We start from the raw sequence: 23,831 nt of genomic DNA on the forward strand, positions 1-23,831 counted from the left end.
CTGTTCCTCTTGGGCAGGCAAACTCTGGTCCAAGCCAAGCTCTGAGGTTCATTGTCCCATGGCTGAACAAAGACATACACTCTCATTTTCCAGCTGTTAGTTTAGATCATCTACCAGCACTTTCTAAAAATGTGTATGAGGCCAAGCAGCAGTGTGGCAAATTCAGTTTGTTTTTCTCTCTAATATTACATACCGTATATACTCAACTATAAGTCAAGAAATTTATGCCCCCAAATTGAACCTAAAATCCTGGGTTGACTTATATATGAGTCAATAGCTAATACTGCTTAGAAATGTCCTAAAACAAACAAGTGTGATGTCCCAGTCTTGGTGCCTCGAGGCACTGTGTTTTTCTGTGTGTGTGAAAGAGGTTCCCAATCCAATTTCTCTTCTCTTCCCATGGAAAAACACTTCATTGAACATACTTGCTTCCCTCCCCAGTCCGATTTGCAAGCCTCCTCTTCCCATGGAAAAACATCTCATTTAACTCCACTTGCTTCCCTTCTCCCTCCAATATGCAAGCCTCCTCTTCCCATGGAAGAAACACCTCATTTAACACTAATTCCTTCCCTTCTCAATCCAATGTTAAAACCTCTCCTCCAGCAGCTGAGAATCAGTGTTAGGTGGTCAAGAGAGGTCCAGAGAAGGAGAAGGATAGATGGAAGTGGTATTTTCCCCTTTCCATCCTTCCTTATAACCCCCTAAGTTTTACCCTTGACTTATCCACTATAAATGAGGTGTTTTTTCCCATGAATTTGACTCTCAAACTTTCCCTTGACTTATATATGAGGTCGACTTGTACATGAGTATATATGGTAATTTAGAAGGACTTTATACTAGGAAGAAATTTTATAATGAACTTACCTGACTTGACCCCAAGTCAAACTGGATAGTATAGCCAGAAGAGACACGACAAAGATAGTAACACAGATTACGGACTGATGGACACACCTGGTCCATTGTTGTATTTGAATAGAATATCCTAAGCCTTTGTGCTGTTGGTTCATAGACACTCAGATATGAAATCAAGACATCTCCTTGTTTACCCTCCAGAACAATAAACACAAGAGCAATGTCCCAGTTGTTCAAACACAAATTGTTTTCTTAAGGTGCTGATCTACCCAAAATGTTTTGTTAAAATTCAGCTGTTCATGTAACTTTCTCCTGTAGATCTCTTTTGTAGAATAAACATCTTGTCTAGTTTAAAGCTCCAAGGATTGAAGAATTTTTATCCCTCCCTAAATTTATATCCATCCTTTGTTTGCAATATCATAACTAGTTATGTCTTGACATTTTTTTTTAGATTTGATAGGCCAGGTGTATTGGAGAAGAGGCCAAATACAAATGGGCTGCTCTTTTTAGACAAGCAACCCCTGATCCAATCCAGGCCCTTCACTCTTACTTGCCAAGAGATATGTCAGCCTGGTCAGAGAACATTCAGAGTGGCTTTGGGTCTTGCCATTCAGTTGGTCAAAGGAAAGCTTTGGTGCCATCCACCTTACAAGAGAAAGAGGTTTCTTACAAGAGAAAGAAACTCTTGCCAGTTGATTGGTCAAAGGAAAGCTTTGGTGCCATCCATCTTACAAGAGAAAGAAGCATTTTCTAGGGAACTGATTTCACAACAAAGTTCTTAATCCTCAGTTGTGAAATCAGTTCCCTAGAAAATGCTTCTTTCTCTTGTAACATGGATGGGTTTTATGTAGAACAACTTCCTTGGAAGAGATATTCTTTTAAAATGTAACACTATCTGAAGTTGTTCTACATAAAATCCAAAGTTCTTAATCCTCAGTTGTACTATCAGTTCCCTAGACAATATCCATAGGCACAACCATGCAGCAAGCTCCTAAGAAGAATTGCAACTGTAGGCTACTTATACATATACTGCCTTGCTGGAATCTGTGTGTCTGGCAGAGACATAGTTGGCCTTTGCCATGATCAACAGGGTCCACCTGGAGGCATTGTCTGAAATAAAGCAGCAAATGAGTGAGATTTGCAGATGAGGCTGTGATAAAAAATGTATCTTAGGGGTGAAGCAGATGGGGTAAAGGGAGCAGACAGAGGCTGCGTCAACCCCAATCCCTCCAGGTCACCGCAGTCCTGAAGCCGATGCTACCGTGGTTCTGAATGGGCTGCTGGCAAGAGCAGCTTTTTTCTGCTCCTTTTTGGGCTGGCTTTGGGCTACTTTAGGCAGCCTCAGAGCAACTTCCGGGTAGTTTGAGGGCGTGCCCCCAAAGTGCCCAGTAGTCCCTTTATTTGACCCGTGTGTTTCAGGCCAGTTTTAGGTCAGCTCACTCAAATACTAGTTTAACAAGCCAACTAGATATCAAATTGCTTGTTGTTGTTATGTGCCTTCAAGTCTTTTCCAATTTTTCACAAGATTTGTTCAAAAGGGATTTTCTTTTGCTTTCCTCTGAGGTTTAGTGTGTGGGACTTGGCCATGGTCACCTAGTGGGTTTCCATGGCTGAGGGGATATTTGAACCCTGGTCTCCAGAATCATGGTCCAGTGCTCAAACCACTATATCACACTGGCTCATATTCTTGTTAGACCCACTTAAAAAAGGAATTCTATTAATCCACTGGGGGTGGGGTGTCTTTTTTCTCTCTCTTTCATTCATTCTATCTTTTTTAAAAAACAATTGATTCTCATATAACTACACAAACTGCTGTTGTAACTCTCTTGTTTATAAAATTGACTTGTCATATACCATTAAGGGGTGGCTATTTGATGAGTAAAACAAGCTCCATCTTCTCTTTGAGACCCATAGTTTTTTGCTTCCTTCATTGTTATTAACATCAGTATAGTAGCATGCACTTGTAGGCCATGGAATGACAGGAATAGAAACAAGAGTTAAATGGGGGTAAATGCTAAATAACTATAACTACAACAGCAGCAGCAATAATAATGACAACAACTATTAAAATGGAAGTTACTGTATTTCTTGATACTCGTGTGATATTCATAAACCTTTCAAAAACACATAGGTGCTAGGGATGTACAAACCATTTGGTTTAGTTCTTGATTAGGTAGTTCAGAAAATAGTCTGGTTCAGCACAGACCAATTTGAACCAACCTAGTTCTAAATCTCAAATTGGCAATCCATATCTAAATCTCTGTGCCTTTCTGTGGTTACCCTTGGAAATAAAACCATGGAAATGGTCAGAATGTTGTAAAGTAAACTGTTCTATAATAATTTAAAGCAGTTATTTCTGTTGCTTGAAGATAGTTCTCACTCCCCAGCTAATTTAAATTATTTATATAATACATTCTAAGTCATTTGTGTGCATCCTCTCAAGTTGCTGTAACATTTTAAAGGTAGCCCAGTATTGCACAGGTTGCATGAGGATATTGGCTAGTAAGCATTGAAATTTAATTTGAATCAGGACTTCTTGCTCAAACTCCTAGTGGGTTTACACAAAATCCTGTTTTGGGGGTGCTCTGAACTTAAGTTTCCCACTTACTGTATTACCAGTAATGCTTTGGGGGAGCCAATATTACTCCACTTCAAATGGCTGGTTAAATTTTGGTGAATAGTTTAGCAAAGGTATCCAGTTTTGGTTAGCTCAGCTGTCCTTCAGAATATTTTATTGTAATTTCACAGTGCTAAAGCAAAACAGCCAAAAAAGCAAAGTTTGTCTCATCATGGGTAGATTACTAGTGACAAAGCTAGGAAATGTGAATAATTTGACTAAGTTGTGGTTTCAGCCTTCAGGTGTGGCTGGTAAATAATGGAACATTGCTTTTGTTGGATATAATATATCACTTCAGAACCTCTCAGCTTCTTTTTGTGCAAGAGAAAATTGTCACTGATTCCATTAAAACTAACCAATGGTTCCTGTAGAATGGTCTTGTTTGGTGATAAATTTGCCTAGTATTTGTTCTTTTTAAAAACTTGATTCCCTTTGGTTTTAGCTTTTTAATGAACTCTACAAGAACAATGCGAACCGCTCTGAGATCTCAGAGAGAAGACAAAATCAGAACTACTTTATGGAAATGATGACTGTTGAAGGAGTCTATGACTACTTAATGTACATTGGTAAGAAGTTGTTTCTGATTTTTCTTAGCATAAAGCATACAGTAATTCAGTTAAATTTGTCCATTTGTTTCAGCAATACACCCTGAAGTTAAAATATTAATGCTAATACAGCAGTTTTTTCTTGTTTTGACAGCCATTTTTGTGCATTGAGGGTTTGTGCCAACATTAGATAATTCTGACTACCATGATCATGGTTGTGAAAGTGGACTTGTTGACTCAAGGTTCATATATATGGAAATCATACAAAATTAATATGAGCTATTATGGAAGTTTTGAAAGCCTTATAAATCAAATTATTTTGTCCACCACTTTGACACAGATCTTAACAGTGATACCAGTTTATAGGGTTTTGCTTTTCTGGCCATTTTGATATTTTTTATTTAGGTATTTATACCCCACCCTTCAGCCCTAATGGCTCTCAGAGCGGCTTACAATTATTATTTTTAATCAGACATTTCCCTGGCCTCAGGCTTACAATCTAAAAGACATGAAACAAAAGGAGAAGAGAATGGTGGAGGGAAAGAGGATGAGTTCCAGTGGTTCTTCTCTCCCTCTGAGGCCTGGACCAAAGCAGATGGATTGGAGGGGAGGCTCTCTGTAAAGATATGTATTGGAATGATAGGGTGGTAATTGGGCAAGGTGTCTAAGTGATGTACAGTGTGCTCCCGTTTTATGCAGCTTTGAGCATATGTGCTCAAGCCACACGGGAGCATGCGGGGCACAAGGGGCGGCACATCCCATTCGAATGAATGGGGCGCGCGCCCAAGGCGCGTGCACCGCCACACGCGCAAGCCCCATTCATTTGAATGGGGCTCAAGCATAGATGGAATTCGCCTTACGCGGGGTGGTGGTGTCCGGAACAGATTCCCCCATGTAAGGTGAAGTTCCACTGTAATTGTGTTTCCCTCCTCTCCTTGTGTAACATCAGAACTTGAGGGGTGAAACAGACAGGGCAAAAGTAGCGGCCCCAGTTGGCTCCGGGACCATGGCAATTGGATGCGGCAGTCCCGACTTTTTGCTACTCCTTTTTGGGCCACCTTAGGCGGCCTTGGAGCAACCTCCTGATGGTTTGGGGGGGTGTTGTTTGAACAGTCATTTGAACACCACACCCTCAAAGTGCCCAAAGGCACATTATGTGACCTGTGTATTTCAGGTCTGAGACTCTGATCCAGCTAAAAGTAAGAAAACAATGGATTATGAACAGCTCTCGATTCCCATCATTTTGCCTGTGTGTGGAAGAGTCCTGTGCTCTGTATTCATTTACTGTAGTAAAAGAAGATTGAGATTTTGGGGGCTATGCTGCTGGGATAAATGAAATAAGAGAACAAAACAACTGACCAGGTGGCCAGTTCTTTCAGTCCTGCTCAGTGGGGAAAGGAGACTGGAAGGACAAATGATGTTGTCCCCCTGGCTCTCCCCTTGTGGATATCTGGGGTATCCTAATAGGCCCTGGGGCTGGAAATAGTTCCTTGTATTCCATATTGTATTTTGCACTCTTCCTTAACGTTAATGAAATTTGGAACACAAAAGCATAATCAGAGGCTTGCCAGTTTGAAATCTTGAGTTATACACTCCAAAAATATAGTCTCATGCATTAAAGATACATAGTATTTTTCACATAAGTATATATAACAATAATGACCTTACAGGTAGAGTGGTTTTCCATATACCTGACTGGCTTCATCATATGCTAACGGGAGGCCGAATTCTCTTCAAAAACACCTTAGAAGCATACATGGACTATTACCTGCGGTACAAGCTAGAACAGCTCTTTCAGGAGCATCGTTTGGTGTCACTTATCACACTTTTGAGAGGTTAGTGTACAGTCTGAAAACTATATCCTGTGAACAGTGGCTTAGGGAGCTGGATATGTTTAGCCTGGAGAAAAAAAAATTAAATGAGATATGCTAGCCACGTTTAAATATTTGAAGGGGTGTTATATTGAGAATAGAGCAAACTCGTTTTCTGCTGCTCCAGAGACTAGGACATGGAACAATGGATGCAAGCTACATGAAAAGAGATTTCACCTCAACATTAGGAAGAACTTCCTGACAATAAAAGCTGTTTGAGAGTGGACCACACTCTCTCGCAGTGTGGTAGAGTCTTCTCCTTTGGAGGTCTTTAAACAGAGGCTGGGTTGCCATCTGTCAGGGGTGCTATGATTATGAATTCCTGCATGGCCAAATGGGGTTGGACTGGAAGGCCCTTATGATCCCTTCCAACTCTATGATTCTGTGAATTACACCAGCTCAGGCCAGTGGTGTTGCCACCCTTGGTGTCACTCAGTGGGGGGTAGGGGGACTGCCAAGAGTTGTGACCAAAAGGGCACGCTCATCCTTCTCCTACATTGCTCTGGCCTACTCATGCATAGACTGCTGCCAGCAGCTCCTCAGCTCCCACTGTCCACTTGTTGTGCTTTGCTTTGCCTTGCCCACCCACAGCCCCTGCTGCTTGCCTGCATACAAGGAACTCTGGGGCTTGTAGTTCCTGAAGTGACCAGCCATGTCAAAGCAATCTGGGGAGGGCGCTGATCCCACATCCTATATAACCACACAGCAGAGGCAGGAGCCACAGCAATTCCTGCCAAGCAGCAAAAATAGACCCACTCTGGAGCAAGAGGCAGCACCCTTCTCCCAGGCCAGGGAGAGCTCCTCTCAAGGCAAGAAAGCCAGCTGTGGGGACAAGGAGGGCACCAGCCTTAGCCAGCATTCACTATAGTTTTTCTCTGAGAAGGGTGGTGGTGGGGGAGAAAGTTTCTTTCTAGGGCGAGGGGGCCCAATCCTCGCCCCTTCTATGAAGTCTATGGCCCAATCCAGGTAGGAGAGCAGGAATTGAAGAGGGCCAGGTGCTCTTGGCCTTGTCTTTCACCATGGCCGTGGTGGCCTCCTCACGAGTAGACTGCTGCTCTCGCCATGAAGCAAGGCTGGCTACGCTTGGCCTTGTTTTTTGCTGCAGTGGCCTACTTTTGAGTCTTTATGAAGAGACTTTGGCCACTGCAGCAAAGCCAGGAGGGACAGACTTGCCCCCCCCCACAGGAGGAGGACTTGATCTGGTGGCCCCCATCTTCTGGAGTGTCACCTGGTGCAGGCTGCACCACCACACCACACCCCCAGTTTCCCATTGCCTCAGGCAGATCAATGCTCTGTTAATAATAGGGACTCTTGCTCCACTTTATTACTATAGGGCTTTTGTGGATGATTGTTTCTTCATTTTATTATATAAATAGCAACTAAATAAAGGACTTTTAAATGAAATAAGACCTTAAAGGACGTATTGGTCAAGTAGCTTGAGCTGGAGCAATTAAATTAAATTAAAAAAGGCTTATTAGTCAAGTACCTTTCATTAACTGATGGAAGTTAACCAGCTAAAGTAACTGGTCTGTTTATACAGAGAGGTCTGCAATGCCCTATTTTTCCCCTCCTCTCTCCATTCAGATGCTGTGTTCTGTGAAAATTCTGAATCTCGGTCTCTTCAAGATAAGCACAAACGAGCAAAGAAGACTTTTGATGAAATGATGAAATACATTCCAGGTTCATTGTTTTCTGTGACATGAACTGTCAAGAGTCACTCAAAATGGCTAATGTCCATTAAGATCCATAGCTCATATTCATCTAAATATCCTTTTCAAGTACTCCTGAGTCCTGTGCTAGCTGAACATCCCAAAAGGAAGCTATGGTTGTGGTCATGAGTGCTTCTGGGAGGCCCAGTATAGTGAACAAGGACATACACTTTTTAGTTTTCAGTTTAGGTCATTCACCAGGGCTTTTCTAAGCCCAAGCAACACTTTGGCAAATGCAGAGGGGTTTTTTTTAACACTGCATAACTTAGAGGGAGCTTGTACTACGAACAAATTTTATAGTGAACTTACCTCGGTTGACCCCAAGTCATGCCAAATGGTATAGCCAAAAGAGACATGACAAAGAAGGTAAGCAAGCTGGCAGACACACCTAATCCATTGTTGTATTTGAGCAGGGTATGCTAAGCCTCCATGCCCATGGTCCTGGGGAAATTGTTAATTCATGGACACTCAGATATGAAAACAGGACACCGCCTTGTTTACCGTCCAGAACAATAAACACAATAGCAATGTCCCAGTTGCTCAAACACAAATTGTATACCTAAGGTGCTGACATAGCCAAAATCTTCAGCTGTTCATGTAACTGTTTCCCACAGATTTCCTTTGTAGAATAACTCTTTTGGATATTTTAAAGCTCTGAGGATTTAAGAATTTTTATCCCTCACTGAATTTATATCCATCTTTTGTTAGCAGTACCATAACTGGTTATGTCTTGACGTTTTGTTTAGATTTGATAGGCAAATGTATTGGAGAAGAGGCCAAATACGAAGGCATCAGACTTCTGTTTGATGGATTGCAGCAGCCAGTGCTTAACAAACAGGTAGGTAATGTTATAAAAGATTGAGTGATTTCTAATGCTGCAAGCAGCCTAGTTTTTCTTTAAAAAACAAACCCTTGTTGTTATTGTTGTGTGTCTTCGTGTCATTTCTGATTTATGGCAACCCTAAGGCAAACCCATAGGCTTTTCTTGGCTAAGCTTGTTCAAAAGAATTTTTTTGCCATTGCCATCCCCTGAAGCTGAGAACATGTGACTTTCCCAAGGCCACCCAATGGGTTTCATGGCCAAGCTGAGGATTGAACCCTGGTCTCCACTCAACCACCATGCCACACTAGCTCTTATACTGTTGGTGAATACTAAAATACTAGATCCTCCTACTGGTACCACAGAGAGTTAGAGCAGACACATGATGGACTGCTTGTTTTTTCTTCTGGAAGGCATATCAAACAGTAACTACCCTGATGATTCACTTCAGTTCCTTAAGAAAGCACTTGATTAATTGAAAGTCAGATTTGGCAACATTAGTAGTCTGCTGCACTTTACAATATAAAAGTACAATTCACTGCTAGATCATGTGGATAAGCAACTCATCGTTTTACCTTCACACCTAGTAGGCAAAAGAAGGGCCAGTGCAGCATCCAGCATAGCAGCACTGGGGTTTATGGACTGGGAATGGTAACAAGGACACGTTCCACTTATTAGCCCTATATATAAGCAAGAAAGGGACAGCAGAGACCTTAAGCAGCAGAAGTTGAGGAATGAAATTTATGAAATACAGAGCTAGCTATCACTTGGCATCTATCCTTGCTGCTACCATTTTGGCTCTTGATGAATCCCACTGATGGTGTGGATTCAGTGAACTGCCAAGTTTCTCAGTGAGACTTCACTGAATAAAGGAGCTACTAGCTCCCTTTGTCATGGCTACATATTCATGAACCAATAACAGATTAAGGAACCTTTGCCTCAACAGCATGTAACGAAATAAACTACCATATATACTAGACTATAAATTGACCCCACATATCAAGTCAAGGGCAGGTTTTGGGGCCAAAATAAAGGATTTTGATATGACACATGGATAGGTTGAGTGTAAAATTTACAGGCTCCTTCAGTGTGTGTATGCCAGTGGCAAGAGGGAAACAGCAATCAGTACAAGGCTTCAGTGTTTCAGCCTTCACCTCCGAGACAGTGAAGTGCGCAGGTGGGAAAGGGACTGTTTAAAAAACAACAAACAGCCAGTCACCAAGGACTCTATCTGTGTGGTTCAGGACAGAAAGAAACTGCATCGAGAAATCTGAAAGAGCTGCTATCGTATTACCATTCTGATCTGTAAATAAGTCGACTTAGGATTTTGGGATCAATTTTTGGGCATAATTTTTTAAACTTAAAGACAAGTATGTATGGTAGTTTTAAAACAAGAGTAATAAACTTGCATCTTACATGTTGGAGATGGCCCACAGGGCCATCTTACATGGTTCACCAACTCCCAAGCTGTGACCTCGCTCTCCTTGGGCCATCTGTATCTTCCCTAGTTGGGTGGAGCACAGAGAGGAGAAAAGAGTTTGTGTGTGAGAGAGAGAGAGAAGCTTCAAGGTAATGCTTGCTTTTAGCTGTCCTGCTGAGATTTCCTCAGTCTTCATTTATCACCAGAGGGATGGAAAAGGGAAGCAGAAAATAGCTGAAATGGCTTTTTCAGAGCTCAAGTAGAGATGTGCCCAAGGAGAGAGTAGGGAACCTGGCCGGGGTGGTTGGCTGAGGTGAGCTATGTGAAAATGGTGGATTGAAAGGCAGAGGAGGACGAGAGGAAGGAAAGATGATACCAAGTACATTAAAGGCTGAAATAGAAACCAGGAATGGAGGAAGACAGCAAAGAGATAGGGGGATGAAGAGATGAACTGAGGGGTATATATTGTGGAACGAGAGAGCATAGCAGAGGAAAGGCTGAATGGAAGAGAAAACTCTAAGAATGGCTAGGAGAAAGGGCAAGAGAAGAAAGAGAGCTGGAGTGTATATCGGCAGCTCTAGCTCTGCCAACACCCACTGCCAGCACACAGCCCCCACATCTTTTCCTCCTGAATAATGTGGCCCTAGTAGGGAAACAAGGTGGCCATTTTTAACTGCTTCCATTGACTAGTATGCAAACTGTAAAGGGTCATTTGAACATCACCCATTTGGCCCTTGTAGTCTCTTCCAACTCTATGATTCTATGATTCATCTTCATTTTTGGATTTCAAGCATATGTAAAATGGCTTTGGGAGACTTCAGCTTTTTGCAGATCATAGTTGCCATGTGTAAGATGATTCTTTTGGGTTGATTACTACATACATGGAGCACTTGGTGCTTGGGGCACTGGAGGTTATTTTGTAAATCTCAGAAACATAACCTCTGCTTGCCTTTTATTTTTAGTTAACTTATGTTCTTCTGGATATTGGGATTCAGGAACTATTTCCAGAGCTGAATAATGAGGTAAGTAATGACATAGACACATAATAACTACAATTTCTTCTTCTTCTTCCACTTCCTCTTCCTCCTCTTCTTCCTCTCCCCCTCCTGCTCCTTATTGGTTGATGTATTTCAACAGCTCATATTCATTCTTCATGATACCCCTTTTCTTGATCTACAAGTAGAAATAACTGTACACAATTGTACATATGTATATGAATAAATAGTTTTTCCTCTTTTGACAAAAATAAAGATTTGATTTAGGTCTGGTTTTGCTGTGAAAGGCACCTGGTTTCAGGTGCCTTACACTCCCTCCCTCCCTCCCTCCCTCCCTCCCAGAAGTGGCTGGACATTTTTATCCAATGTTTATTGTCTGCATCCAGTTCAAAGCAGTTGAAACAGAGTTATGTATGTAGTGCTGTTTCATGTGTGGATGGGAATTCCTAGGTGATGTGTTTCCATCTGCCCCATCAAAATTGGCAGTAGTACTCCTTTGGTTATGAATTTATTTGTCCAGTGTTGCCATTCAAGACAAGTGCCACATAGTACAGTCGGCATGTCACTGCTCTTTCAGAGAATTATGTTGCCCACACCTGTGTAACATCTCAGCCATGATTTCCTGCCTCCACTCTTTATCTTTTAAGAAAATAGCTTTTCAAACTGCCAATCAGTTTGCCATGGTATCCACAGCACATCTGACTTCTTGGCCCCTGGTGACATGTTCCAGTGGTAAAACTATGCTAGTCTATACTGGGGCATCAGACAGTTTAAAATGGCAAAGGTGTTGCTCTCCTGGTGTTGGACTATAGCTCCCAGCATTCTCTGTTATTTGCTATACCAGCTAGTTCTGCTGGGAGTTATAATTCAACATCTAGAGGGATGTCCTGTATCCATTCCTGATTTAAAGGCATATGCCTTTGTGGACAAGAGTCTACTTCATCAGCTCTTAAGGTTTATCAGGTAAGATTATGATGTCACAGTAAATCTGTTGGTGTTTCAGATGCCATAGGACCCAAGGCTGATGTTAACATCCCTTTCTGCTACTTTGTCCCATTTCCTTTATTCTTTGTCAAAAAACCTGGGTCCAGCTGGATCCAAAGTTCTGCAAGCAGAAGAAATCTCAACAGTGGCACTCTTCCTTGAACAGCTGAGCTAGGGGAAGACTTTGTGTGATGCTGTGCAACAGACTGTGTGCCAATGCTTGTGCATTGCTTTTGTTGGCATGCAATTTGAGACAGGAGCTGTGTTTCTGTACAGACAGAAGCATACCTGGATTCCAGTCCTGATACACAAGGGTCATATTCTAAACCAGAAAAAAGCCTTTGTGCACACAGAAGAAGCCTTTGGATGAAGGACGGGTGCTCCCAGATCCTCCTTAGTGATTTTGATTCTTACAGGACTTACATATTGTTTATGTATGCCTCTTAAGAGTAAGTTTTGGGATGAAGGACTGATTATTAGTTTCTGAGAAGCACTGAGAACATTTCCCTTTCTCGGGGTTCTTGAATAGTTTTAGCGAGCACTACACAATTGAAGAATTTCATGATGTGCAGGCCTTTTCATTCCAGCAATCAGCCTCCAACCAGATTTCTCTGGAGACAGATAAGCAAGATAAAATAGGACCATTCCTTATTGTTTGTTCCCAACAAACTATTATCAGTAATAATTACTCTGAGTTCCAGTATGTTTTCATCATAGTTAAAAGAATGCAAGTCTTATTTTCTATGCATTTGACTAACTCATTTTAAAGCAATGTGTCCTAGTTGCTATTACAGGTTCTTGTGACATTTTTCCCACATACTCCAAAATATACGTTGTGATGATACCTTTATTAGACCAAATACAAGGCACAAAATACACCATGATAGCTTTAAAAGCCCACTGGCTTCTTCATCAGGCAAATATAGTTTTATAAATGATGCAGAGGAAGAAGAATGATGATGTTAAGGTCACAGGTTTGCCTCTTGCTTCATGTGTTTGCTTAAAATGATTTTCATAGAAAGCTGATGCAGGTTGAGGCCACATCTCTTCATGGCCATAAGGCAACTGGGACATGGGATCCTAACACTGTTATCTTTCTTCCCTGCCTTATTTAAAAAGTATATTTGGATGATGAAGCCAGCTGACTTTGAAAGCTAGCATGATATATTTTGTGCCTTTTTGGTTGGCTTAATAAAGGAATCACTGTAATATGTTTTGGGGAGTTTGCTGTATGGTCAACAGGGCTATACCTTTACCCCCCACACACACTCAAACATAGTGTATAAAACAAACAGTTCTTTACTGTCAGACATTGTTTTTAATAGATAATATTTTTCTCTATTTATAGTCTCTCTTTATGTTTCTGCACCCCCAAGTATTTTTTAAAAAATCTTAATGGTCCAATGGCACTTTTTGTTTGTTTGTTTGTTTTAGCTGCCTTACTTGAAATAATCCTTTCATCCATAATTTTAAATTCATTGCTATCTTTTCCAGTACTGTTTTACTCAGATCTTCATTATACCAAATGTAACACCCCAGGCATGCACTTAGATCCATTTCAAAGGACTTCTTAATTGAATGATAGTGTCTTTGCTGCAGCAGGATTCTGTGGTAGTGATCTCACTGAGTTTTCTGCTGTGACTCAGTTATTGCAACCAGTCTATTGCACAACCTGTCAGAAATTCTCCTAGACAAATCTGTTGAAATGGAACGAGAATTGTGCAAAAGCATTTGCAGGGTCCCCGTGCAATTCAGTGAGATTTACTGAGAACCTTTTAGTGGCTTATGGTCCTTGACACAATGTACAGTATTAATGACTCTTAGGTATTTGGAGTGGAGATGTCATTTTTGCAATGTAGGACAGTGTGGCTCAGAATTGTCTCACTAACTAAATGGTGCCTTCAATGAACCAAGCTCATCTCAATATTTACCTTTAGAAAATTTATCACTGGATATCTTCATAATTAATTTCTATAAGCTAATTATACTTACTACTGTAATTTATATTGCTGTATTCCCTCTGTGTCCTGGCTGAGTAAATTAAACCACAGGTGTTTCTCTCCCTGTCCCCCATATTGTTGCTCTTAACAGGTTGAAAAGGATTCTTCCTCCACATCAGAACACTGAATTAACTCCGTTCTGTAGATGGCTGCTAAGTTCTAATTTAATGGATAGGTTATTTGTGTAGTCTTGTACATTTTGCTTGTATATACAATGAACTTCCAAGTTCAGAAGAAATATTTACTCAAAAAATTAAACTTTATTATGGTCATTAAGACCTTGTTGCCTATTTTTCCACTGAGTAAAGTATGTTTTACTAACCTAAAACTGCAAGGAAAAAATGAGGAGACATTTTCTTTTGCCATCACTGAATATATGAAGGGCCCAAACATGAAAGAATGTTTACAGTGTTCCAGTACATATTTTTAAAGAAAGTACTTATTCCGGCTTTTACTCTAACTAGCCTTCTGTGGCTTAATTGAGGCCTTAATGCTAAACAACGGTTTGTGCTAACCAGAGATTCCAAACCATGGCTTGCGCTTCAGACACACAGGCAAACCATGACATGTGAAATACTAGCACTTCAAACCATTGGTTTTTCAGATGGTCTTTATTCAGATAAACAATCAAATGAACCTGAACCATCCCAGTGTCTTTGCAGACATTGCCGAAATTTTTGAAGACATAACTACCATAAATGCAAGAAACTTACTTCATTGGCCTTCAGGGTGGTGTTTTTTTTAAATGATGTGCACTGAATTTGGTTATGATATTAACTCTTTAAGGTACATCATTGCTATGGCATTTGATGTTTTAAGAGTATTCCTGCTAGCCCTCCAGCTCAGGAATCAGTCATTCCTACATGGGTGTGTGTGTGCTTTCACCAGTTCCATCTCTACAGTTTTCCTTTTTTTCCCCTTTCTCTACCTTAGCTGTGTGTGACTTCTTTTTAGACATGTGATAAATCAGGCTGGAAATGTGAACCAATACACTAGTCCCGTTGAACTTAAATATCATGTCCATTAATCTGTGTGATTGTCATTAAAATAGCATCACTTTGTTCATGTTTCAGTACTTATGTTCTTAAAAATGCCCCTTCAAACAAACTGAAATCAGTACATGATATACTATGAGAATGGAGTTACACATACTATCACTACTTAGCCTAATTTGATTAATTAATCCCACCTTTTCTTGCCTCCCCCCGCCACCCCAGTAATAAAGTATACCAGGCTTATAAAATTGGCTCTGTTCATAGGATAATACAGTGTTTAAGGTAAAGTAACCCAGGAACATACTGGAGGCAAACACTTCCTTTTAGGTCACCAGCAAAATAATCACTAAAACAGAACACTGTATGGCATAGTGGTAATGTGCCAGATCCATTTTTTAAGGTTGAAAGAATTTGAAAACTCAACTACAACATCTTGCATTTTGCATCATCTCATAAATTTCACCAATTTAGTAATAGGTAATTCTTTGCAGTATGCACATACTTGGCTTATTTCAATTTTTTAAAATGCATACATATGAGACATATATACATATTATATACATAAATTATGTACACTGTTCATACATTGTACATTAAATCTTAAAATCAACTTCATCATGGGCTTCCATTTGCTGCAACACTAATAATTTACATACTGGCTTCTGAGAATCCTTGAATCAATGCCTTGGATTGTGTTTCAGGTGTTAACAAGTCACCTGAATTTGGAAGTCTAATGTCCCCAAGGCAAGTGAAAATTAAGGGATGGAATAGAAAAACAGAACAAATAAGACGGAAATCAAAAAAAGATGTTCTTGGAATACAGTGGCAGCAGAAAACATCACACGACCTTCAACTGCTGGAAATACTCTTCCCATTTTAGTGATATAACTGGACACAAGCTGAACATCAAGATCTCCTGTTCAAAATTAAAAACAAAGTTTATTTCCATGAAGCAAATAATTACGGTAAAACATTGTGAGTTACAAAAAGGTGGATTATCAACGGCTATATGATGAAAATTAATGAGCAGCACAGCTCAATGCTGTGCGGGTTTAAAATAATAATAGTGAAATGTGCTGTGTGCAGCCTCTGTTCATACGAGATATGCTACAGTTAACAAAGCCTCTGACAGAAAATCCTTTTTGCAAAGTCTTCTTTTTTGGCCCACCCAGGCCCCTTTTTCCTCCTCCTCATCTGCCAAGATGTAATTTTATTAAGCAGCATCAGCATAAGGAAGATGGTGAGGAGAAGCTGGAAACTTTTGGTATTGTGTTGGAGCAGAGTGCAGTAAACAATGCAGTAAATCTTAAACTGGAAAAGAAAGTGATTGTACTCTAACCAAACCTAACCACAGGCAAGGTAAACAGTAGCTGCCTCCAGAATCCCTCACTAAGCAGCCATGAGCCGCAAAACAGAAAAGAGAATAGCTGATAAGCCTTCCTTACCAGCTAACCTCACATGTTTTTAAAAAAATCAAAATCAGAAGAAAAGTGGAGGCTGGTGAAAGAAAAATAATAATTTTGGCATATACTTTACAAGATGTTTTCAAGGGGCATCTAGAAGGTTCAAAAAATTTTTGCTTACTTCTGTGAGGCTTATCTAACCTGGTTGTTTCATTTCACATGTGCAGATTGTTAGCCTTGAATAAAAAAACTTATGCTTTTCTTGTGATATAGAAACCTATCCCTGATCTTTCCATGTTATTTCTACATGCCGTACCAAATTTTTTTACACAAGTAATGCCCAGGAACACACCTCCTTCGTTAACTAAGTTACATCTGCGCACTGCTGTGTATACATCACTCAAGAAGGTTTTGGCTCCTTGCCCAAATCCAAATTAAAGAGTGTTCCTAACTTGGAGAATAACCTTTGCACAGGACAGATAAATCAGTTGCTGTTTTACACTGAAACTCTTCAGACTTTGTATTCTGCTTTAATCATCAGAATAATAACTTGAGTCTTTTCCATGCATGTAATTCTTTGTACAGTACATGCCTTTCCATATATGCTTCCCACTAAACATGCAGATGTTCTGGTACCATTAGCTGCTAAATATTCCAGCACTGAATAAAGTGTTCGTTTCCATATGTGTTCTTCAGCTACAAGTTTTATAAATCAGATATACAACATCTGGACCCTTGGGAGGTCTGTTTGTGTGTTTGACATATAGACTGGTACAGGAGCAACCATGGAGACAGAAACAACCATGCTAGAAAAATAATGTTTAAAGAAGATCTGAAAGCCCTTATATAGTACTTGGAACTTGAGAGCAGGCCATGCAATATTTTTAAATATAAGAACGTGTTACTTGGATCACCCAATATGTCATTGCTTCTTGTACTGTAATCCAGAAAGAAACTATAGCTGAATATCTTACTAGTAACAAAACCTCAAATCCACAAAAGAACAATGACTTTATTAGCCAGCCAAATTGCAGAAAATACATCATCCAACAATTCAAATATTTAGTGGCTTCTTTATAAAACAAAGATGTTAAAATTTTCAGATTAAGAAGCCAGTGAAGCTTTAAAAGCTTGCATGTTGTATTTTCTGCATTTTGGCTGCCCAATAAAGATACCAATCTTTTGTGGACATTCTATTTTGTTGTATTACTATCAAGTTGTTATTACTATCATGCCCTTAAAAATGTAGGAATATACTTTCTGGTTAACACAAGTGGCTCTTTTAGATATTGTTTCTTGGAGTTCTGAGAAAGACAAAAACATTTCCTAGTGAGATGATTTCTGCCTTTCCTCCTACTTCTCCCATTATGCAGACTGAGTCAGCACATACACCCAGTAATGAGTAACAGGCAGATGCTAGGAGCCTGTCTGCTGGAAATGAATGTATCACAAGTAAGTACCAATGTTCCTGTTCCTGTTCCACTGAAAAGCAGTGAATTACAGCCAAGGCATAGGCAAAAAAGTTAAGGTAACTGCTAAAATAACACAAAAAGCTAACTGCTAAAATAACACAAGTTACTTTCTAGCTTGGCTTGAGTGGATCCAAGCTTCAAGCAGTAAGTAGTCAGGCTAGAAAGGAAACCTTGATGCTTTTAATATATTGGGGGAAAGTGAACTGTTCCAGAATCTATGACTCTGTGTGTGATTTGTACTGTTACACTTTGGTCAAGTTTCCAATATTTGTTCCATACTTAGCACCATACTTCAGTCCACAGTATACTTATTGTATATACTCATGTATAAGCCTAGAAATTTTAGTAAAAAACCCCATGAAAATCTGGGTTGACTTATTCACGGGTCAATGTATGTATGGTACTCTAACCAAAAAAAAAAAAAAAAAAAGGGGGGGGGAGAACCATCTCCCTGTCCATGGAATGATGAAAGGCAAGAGCTTAGTCCATCCTGGAATAACCTAAAAGAAGTACCTACCCTCTCTGCTCTCTCCGCCACAGCCCCACTTCTGGCCTTCTTGAATGCTTGGGTGGAAAAATGACAGTGGCCCTTTGGCACTTCCCCTCAAAGGAGCACCAAGAGAATAGGTGTGTGCATTTTCTTAGCCCTGCCTGCCTCCCACACACATCACATAGCTACCATTTTCCATAGTTCTCTCATCGATTCAGCCTTTAGGGTAAGCATGCTGAAATTTTGTAAGTTTGTTGGCATCCTTTTCTTTTTTTCTTTTACATCCATTTTTACATGCCCTTATATTACATGCCTCTTGGTTTATCCACGGCTCTTAACAAAATCCATAAATTTGTTCCCAAAACCTTTCCTCAACTTGCGGTTGACTTATATACTTGTATATACAGTAGTACCCCCATGCCAAAGGAACCAGGACTTGCTCCACTCCTGCAGCAGTCGTTACAGTGCCAAATCCCTGCTCCAAAGGGTTTCCTGGCTTTCTGGAGCAGCTTGGCAATTCTGATGAAACACTGTAATCCCGTGGAACTATACCATTGGGTTCTGGATTTTATTTAAACATCACAATTGACAAGTGTCCCTCCAGTTTTGTGTAAGACTGCAAAGCAACTAGAGTTAAATATTTTCTCTTTTCAGCTTGAATAATGCCATGAAAAATACAGGATGGTGTCTTATTAATACTTCCCATGTTCAGATATTCTATGGGGCTATAATTGCAATGCGCAGTCAACCAGCTTGCCATATACCATGGACTGATATACTTACCACTACTGTGGTTGTTTGAACTTCCTTTTAGCATGTAATAGCCATCACCTCCCCCAGCAAGGAAAGAAGGTAAAAGTACTTTGTATGTTTTTTCCATCTCTATTGGCACATAGACTGGTACTCTACACTCTGTGCAAAGAACCTTTAAGCTGATCACTCTGTTTCTTGGCTTTTGGGAGAGATCATACACAACCCGTATGCCTGCAGAAAAACACAAATTTCAACAGCATTTGCAGATCAGTGGCAAACAAGAGGGGGGGGGGAGATTAAGAGTGAAGTAGATATCTTTTTTTGAAGGGCAACCATCATTTTTAAATCTTATCGCTCTGCATATGTTATATCTTCTGCAGAAGATGCATATTCAATATTTAGCCTGTGGTGACTGGTACCCATCAGACCAGATATGGTAGAGTGGCCAATAAATAGTGAAGCAAAACATAGTGATAGGAAAAACCTATTAACAGTTTCGCCCAGTTCATCATCCCTTGTATTGACACTGCAGTACAGTTTCGTAGCACATTAAGACAGGTACGTGGAACCTTTGGCCTTCCTGACATTTTGAAGTACTACTCTCACAATCCCTAATCACTGGCCGTGCAAACTGGATCTTCTGGCAGTCACAATTGTATGCTCAGAAATTGCAGGTTTAGGGACAGAGCATTGCCAAGGCTATGGGTTAATGCTATCTGCTGCATGCTGCTGAGACATTCCTCTAGAACACAGGAAGCAAGGGGCCTCTATTTCTCCTGCATATGAAGACAAATAAAGTCCCCCCCCCCCAAAAAAAAAGCCTCCAGGAGTGATGTTTCATCTGTGCAGTGAAGATAACTGATGGCTAGCACTATATATGTATGTATGTATGTATGTATGTACACAAACTGCTGTCCTGACCATCATTTCAGCTCTACTTGGGGAAAGATAGTCCAAAGCCAGAGCAGCCTAAGAGGAGAGGTTCTTTGCTAGGGATCAGAAGCTGGGGTTGGGTACAGGGCCTTCTGTAAGCCCATTACTATGAAGAAATGGGTTTTTTTTTAAAAAAAAAATTAAGTATTTCTGTATTGTCTGCCAGCTCACAAGGACCCCTGAGGCAACAAACCTATAAAAATAAAACAATACAAAGATTTTTAAAAATTAAACACACATTAAAATACTCTACTCCTAAAAGTCTAAATCCTAAAATCCCGTTCTGAAACAGTTAAATGAGCCATTTCAAACACTGCCATGTGGAACAACACTGTTTTGGCATAAAAAGAGATGAGGCCAACCTAACTCCCTTGGTTAGGGAGTGCTGTGGTTCTGCTACAGAGGAAGCCCTGTTCCATGTACCCACCAACTAAACCTCACAAGCTGTTGGTATATACAACAGGGCCTCCTTAGAAGAGTTCAAATGTGAAGCTGCATCGTGGAAAATAATGCTTGAAAGATAATCCTTTTTACTTAGAAAAATACAGTAGTATCAAGAACACTGATCAAGCACCATTCAAATATAGATGCTCCTGTTCCAGTTGCTTCTTCAGAACAGGTCTGGAACCTGGATTTTGGTCATGGAAATCTCAAAGCTTGAAACATTTAGAGAGTGACAGCACACCATGCTGTCATGTCCTGATAATTTATAAATGTAATGCATTGCTTGTTGCATAATTCGAATACTATCCCATGAGTAACACATTATTCTTTGAGATTTTATTTAATTTTTTAAAAAAGCAGGGGGGAGGGGAAATGACCCACCTCTCCAAAATGACTCCTAAAACAACACTTTGGAAGTAACAAGTAATCACTACTCAGGAAAAAAAATACTGTTAGCAATTCTGTTGTTTTGTAAAGGAAACAGTGCTGCACCTTTGACACCCTAAAACATATTGCGAAACAATTTACATCATTACTTGTAAATTGTTACTTATCAAGCTAGTATGCTCTTCTTAGGAATGATCCCAGAGGTCTTTTTCCCAGGTGCTCTGTTGAGTTCTTTGCTGCTGAGTAATAGCAGCCTCCCCACCCATTCCCAATCCATGTTTTAAAGTCAAGGGCTTATAATACAGATGGGAAGGCATTCTCCCACACTCCATGCCACTGTTTTTCAGCTTCCTTGCCAGTTGATTGTACACAATTTAAAGCATAGGTTCCCTCACCAAAAAGGCAAAACATGTAAAGTGTTTCTCCACCCCGTCCCAACAAGCTTAAAATAAAATGAGGAGTTGCTCTTCAAGGCAGTTTTCCTTCTGTCTGCACCCTTCAATTCCACCATAATGTAAACCACATGTTTATTCTTTACTTCCCAGAGTGGAGCTGCAAAAAAGAGACTTTCCCCAACCCCAGGTAAAACTGAAAGCAAAGCAAGGGCAGCCTAGTGATCTATGATGCCTGTTAGTGAGCAGACCAAGGGCAGAGGCCCTGATATCGTTCAGAACCTCTGATGGGTCCCTTGATTTTATACGAATCTGCTGACTGGGCATTTTAAATCTTTCCTTCCTTTTCCCATTGCTATTCCTCCCCAGTTGTTTCTTCATGGTCAGAGAAAATCTCTGGCAAGGAAGAACCTACCTGTACTTGGAGTGGGGGAGAAAATGCTCCGAGTCTTTGTAGGGAGAGACTTGCCTGTGAGTATCCCAGAGACAAGCTTGGGAGGCTGACCAAGCAGAAAGCTAGTACTAGCTGGAGTAGCCTGAGTCTGGCTGGGCAGTGCCCTCATGGTGCCAGCCTCCACTGGCACTCTGTGATCCAAAATCCCAATGCAAGAAGCATTGCTGTCTTTATTTGTTCATAAATGCATTTTTTCCTCTGATCTAGAGCAGAAATTAAGATGAAGGGAGGATGAGTGGGGATTCTAGAGACAGCTCAGTCATAGGCTTTTAAAAAAAATGTTTCTGGTATATATTGGAGTTATGACATCCATGCTGGAAGTTCCACTGGTACATGCAGCATAACAAGCAAAAGCCCTTTGAATTAAGCCACCCCAGGCAGCTGTCTGTGAGGTAAAATGATCTCTAGATTGGTTTCCTTCTGCTTGGCTGTATTGGAATAGACTTGACAAGCCTTCTGAGTGCTAATGTAAGATAAGCCACCTGGTTATCTATCCAAAGGAAAAGAGCATTTAGGACTTTGAACTGGCAATCCAGACATGTTGCTTACCTGAGACTTGTAGCAGTTCTCCTGTTCCTTGCCCGTGCCTATAAACACTGTGTTCAAATGCTTCTTTCAGAGTTGAACCTTTGATCTGTAGCAAGTCAAACGTTCCTCCAAATGGCAACACAGATAGCAGCTCTTCCCACGTAATAGTACCTGGGTGTGATGAGGTGTTTTGAAATACAACCTAGTTTACAATCTTGTTTAACATAATCTTGATTATTGCACTTCTGTTGTACTTCTCACTTTAAGATAATATAGGGCTGGAGAAACTATACTGGATTTTGCTGGACTTCGTCCTCATCCGCCTTGGTCATCCTGGTCAGCAGGGTGGGTGGGAGCAGCAGTTCACAGCCTCTCCAGCTTTGACAGTTGTGGACTGAGAACTGGCATAGTGAAGGGAAGGCTGAATCCAAATCCTTATTCAGCTGATTCACTATCTTTGGGCATGTTTTAATCTTGCAGTGTAGCCCACACCTAGCCCACACCACAAACTTGTTGCAAGAGATACAGTGCAAGAATTAAGTACAGTGGCCCTCCACATTTTCTGGGGTTAGGGACACAGGAGCCCCATTAAAGTGGAAAACCCACAAATATAACCACTATTTTTTTTAACCAGAGGGAACACCTCTAGGAATTTCTAGATTCTCCACTGTAACTGTAATGGTCAACATCCAATAGAAGTTGACCACAGAATTGTGCTAGAGTTTCTACAAATGCTGAGAAAATTATTTTCTCTAGGAATCTTTAGGTCCTCCACTGCAACTCTATGGTCAGTCTCCAGCAGACTCACTTTGGAGGACCCAGATATTCCTAGAGAGAACCTATTACTCAAATTTGCAAATGTCAAAGCCGCAAATGGACTGAATGCATATGTTCCTTTGAATAAATGTATTCAAGTTGTGGTGTCTCTTTACCCAATTGTGTAACACTGTCTTAGGACATCTTGCAGTATGAATTCAGAAAAAAAATTAGCAAATAAAAATAAGAGCAATCAATCATAGTAATGGCATTGTAAAATATGATTTTTAAAAACAGCTAGCAAAACACGTAAACCATCAGGACAGACAAAGGGAACAGAAAAGAGTTTTCAAATGCTGGAAGCCATTAAAAGACATGAGAGATTTCACCTGACAACTAAAAGATGGCAATGAAGATATCACTGTGACTTCCCTAGAACAATAGCAGGTAAAGTGTGATACTCAATCTTTGTTTCTGAATTGCATTTCCCAGGATTCCTCATAATTAGCTGTGTTGATGGATGTTGCAGTCCAACAACATCTGGAGGACCATACTTTATCCACTCTTATTCTAGAAGAGGATTCCAAAGTTCAGATGTCACTACAGAAAAGGTGCACTTCCAGTAGCCATCAACTTGGGAAGGGGGAGAGAGTAATCCAGAGTACACCGGAGCAGAGCTTCTGAAATAGAGCTTAACTAACATCTCAGTTTCAGTATGGGTAGCCTGTATAGCTCAGTCTGGAGTTATAAGGGAAAAATCCATAGGAAAAGTGGTAGTTCTCTGTGCAAAACAGCCTTCTGCAATCAGATGCCTTCCAAATGTTTAGTACTACAGTGCCCAACATTCATGAGTATTAGTTGTTATGGCCAGGATTGATGGGTGCTGAAGTCCAAAAATCTGCAAGTAATGGGTTGCGGAAGGCTGATGAAGAGGCTGCAGTGTGTGGTGCTTCTTAATGCACGGTCCTTTGCAACATGTGAATATTTTGTTTTGGTGTGTACCTACTCATA

The 23,831-nt window shown here is 40.5% G+C and overlaps 2 protein-coding genes across 5 annotated transcripts in view; one reads left to right on the top strand and one right to left on the bottom strand.

The window, feature by feature from the left end:
- LOC149311329 (sorting nexin-14-like) overlaps positions 1-15,642 on the top strand; it is a 61,197-nt gene extending 45,555 nt beyond the window's left edge. Inside the window, exons 23-28 of one of the 4 annotated variants that reach the window (XM_089530817.1) lie at positions 3,912-4,035; positions 5,685-5,849; positions 7,470-7,565; positions 8,341-8,432; positions 10,797-10,856; positions 15,510-15,642. In XM_089530817.1, the coding sequence (XP_089386943.1) occupies positions 3,912-4,035; positions 5,685-5,849; positions 7,470-7,565; positions 8,341-8,432; positions 10,797-10,856; positions 15,510-15,542 (570 nt within the window). In that variant the 3' untranslated portion in view covers positions 15,543-15,642. The other 3 variants (XM_089530815.1, XM_089530818.1, XM_089530816.1) reach the window with 3 other exon arrangements.
- The window catches only part of LOC149311330 (snake venom 5'-nucleotidase-like), a 42,775-nt gene continuing 33,349 nt past the window's right edge, over positions 14,406-23,831 (bottom strand). Inside the window, exons 7-9 of the mRNA XM_089529494.1 lie at positions 22,086-22,235; positions 18,957-19,157; positions 14,406-15,724 (exon numbers count right to left, since the gene is read on the bottom strand). Of these exons, the coding sequence (XP_089385620.1) occupies positions 15,564-15,724; positions 18,957-19,157; positions 22,086-22,235 (512 nt within the window). The 3' untranslated portion in view covers positions 14,406-15,563. The remainder of the gene's footprint in view (positions 15,725-18,956; positions 19,158-22,085; positions 22,236-23,831) is intronic.

The sequence above is a fragment of the Sceloporus occidentalis genome, unplaced genomic scaffold, assembly GCF_023333645.1.
Source record: "Sceloporus occidentalis isolate IW3139 unplaced genomic scaffold, rSceOcc1.0.p SCAF_6, whole genome shotgun sequence".
Lineage (NCBI taxonomy): Eukaryota > Metazoa > Chordata > Lepidosauria > Squamata > Phrynosomatidae > Sceloporus > Sceloporus occidentalis.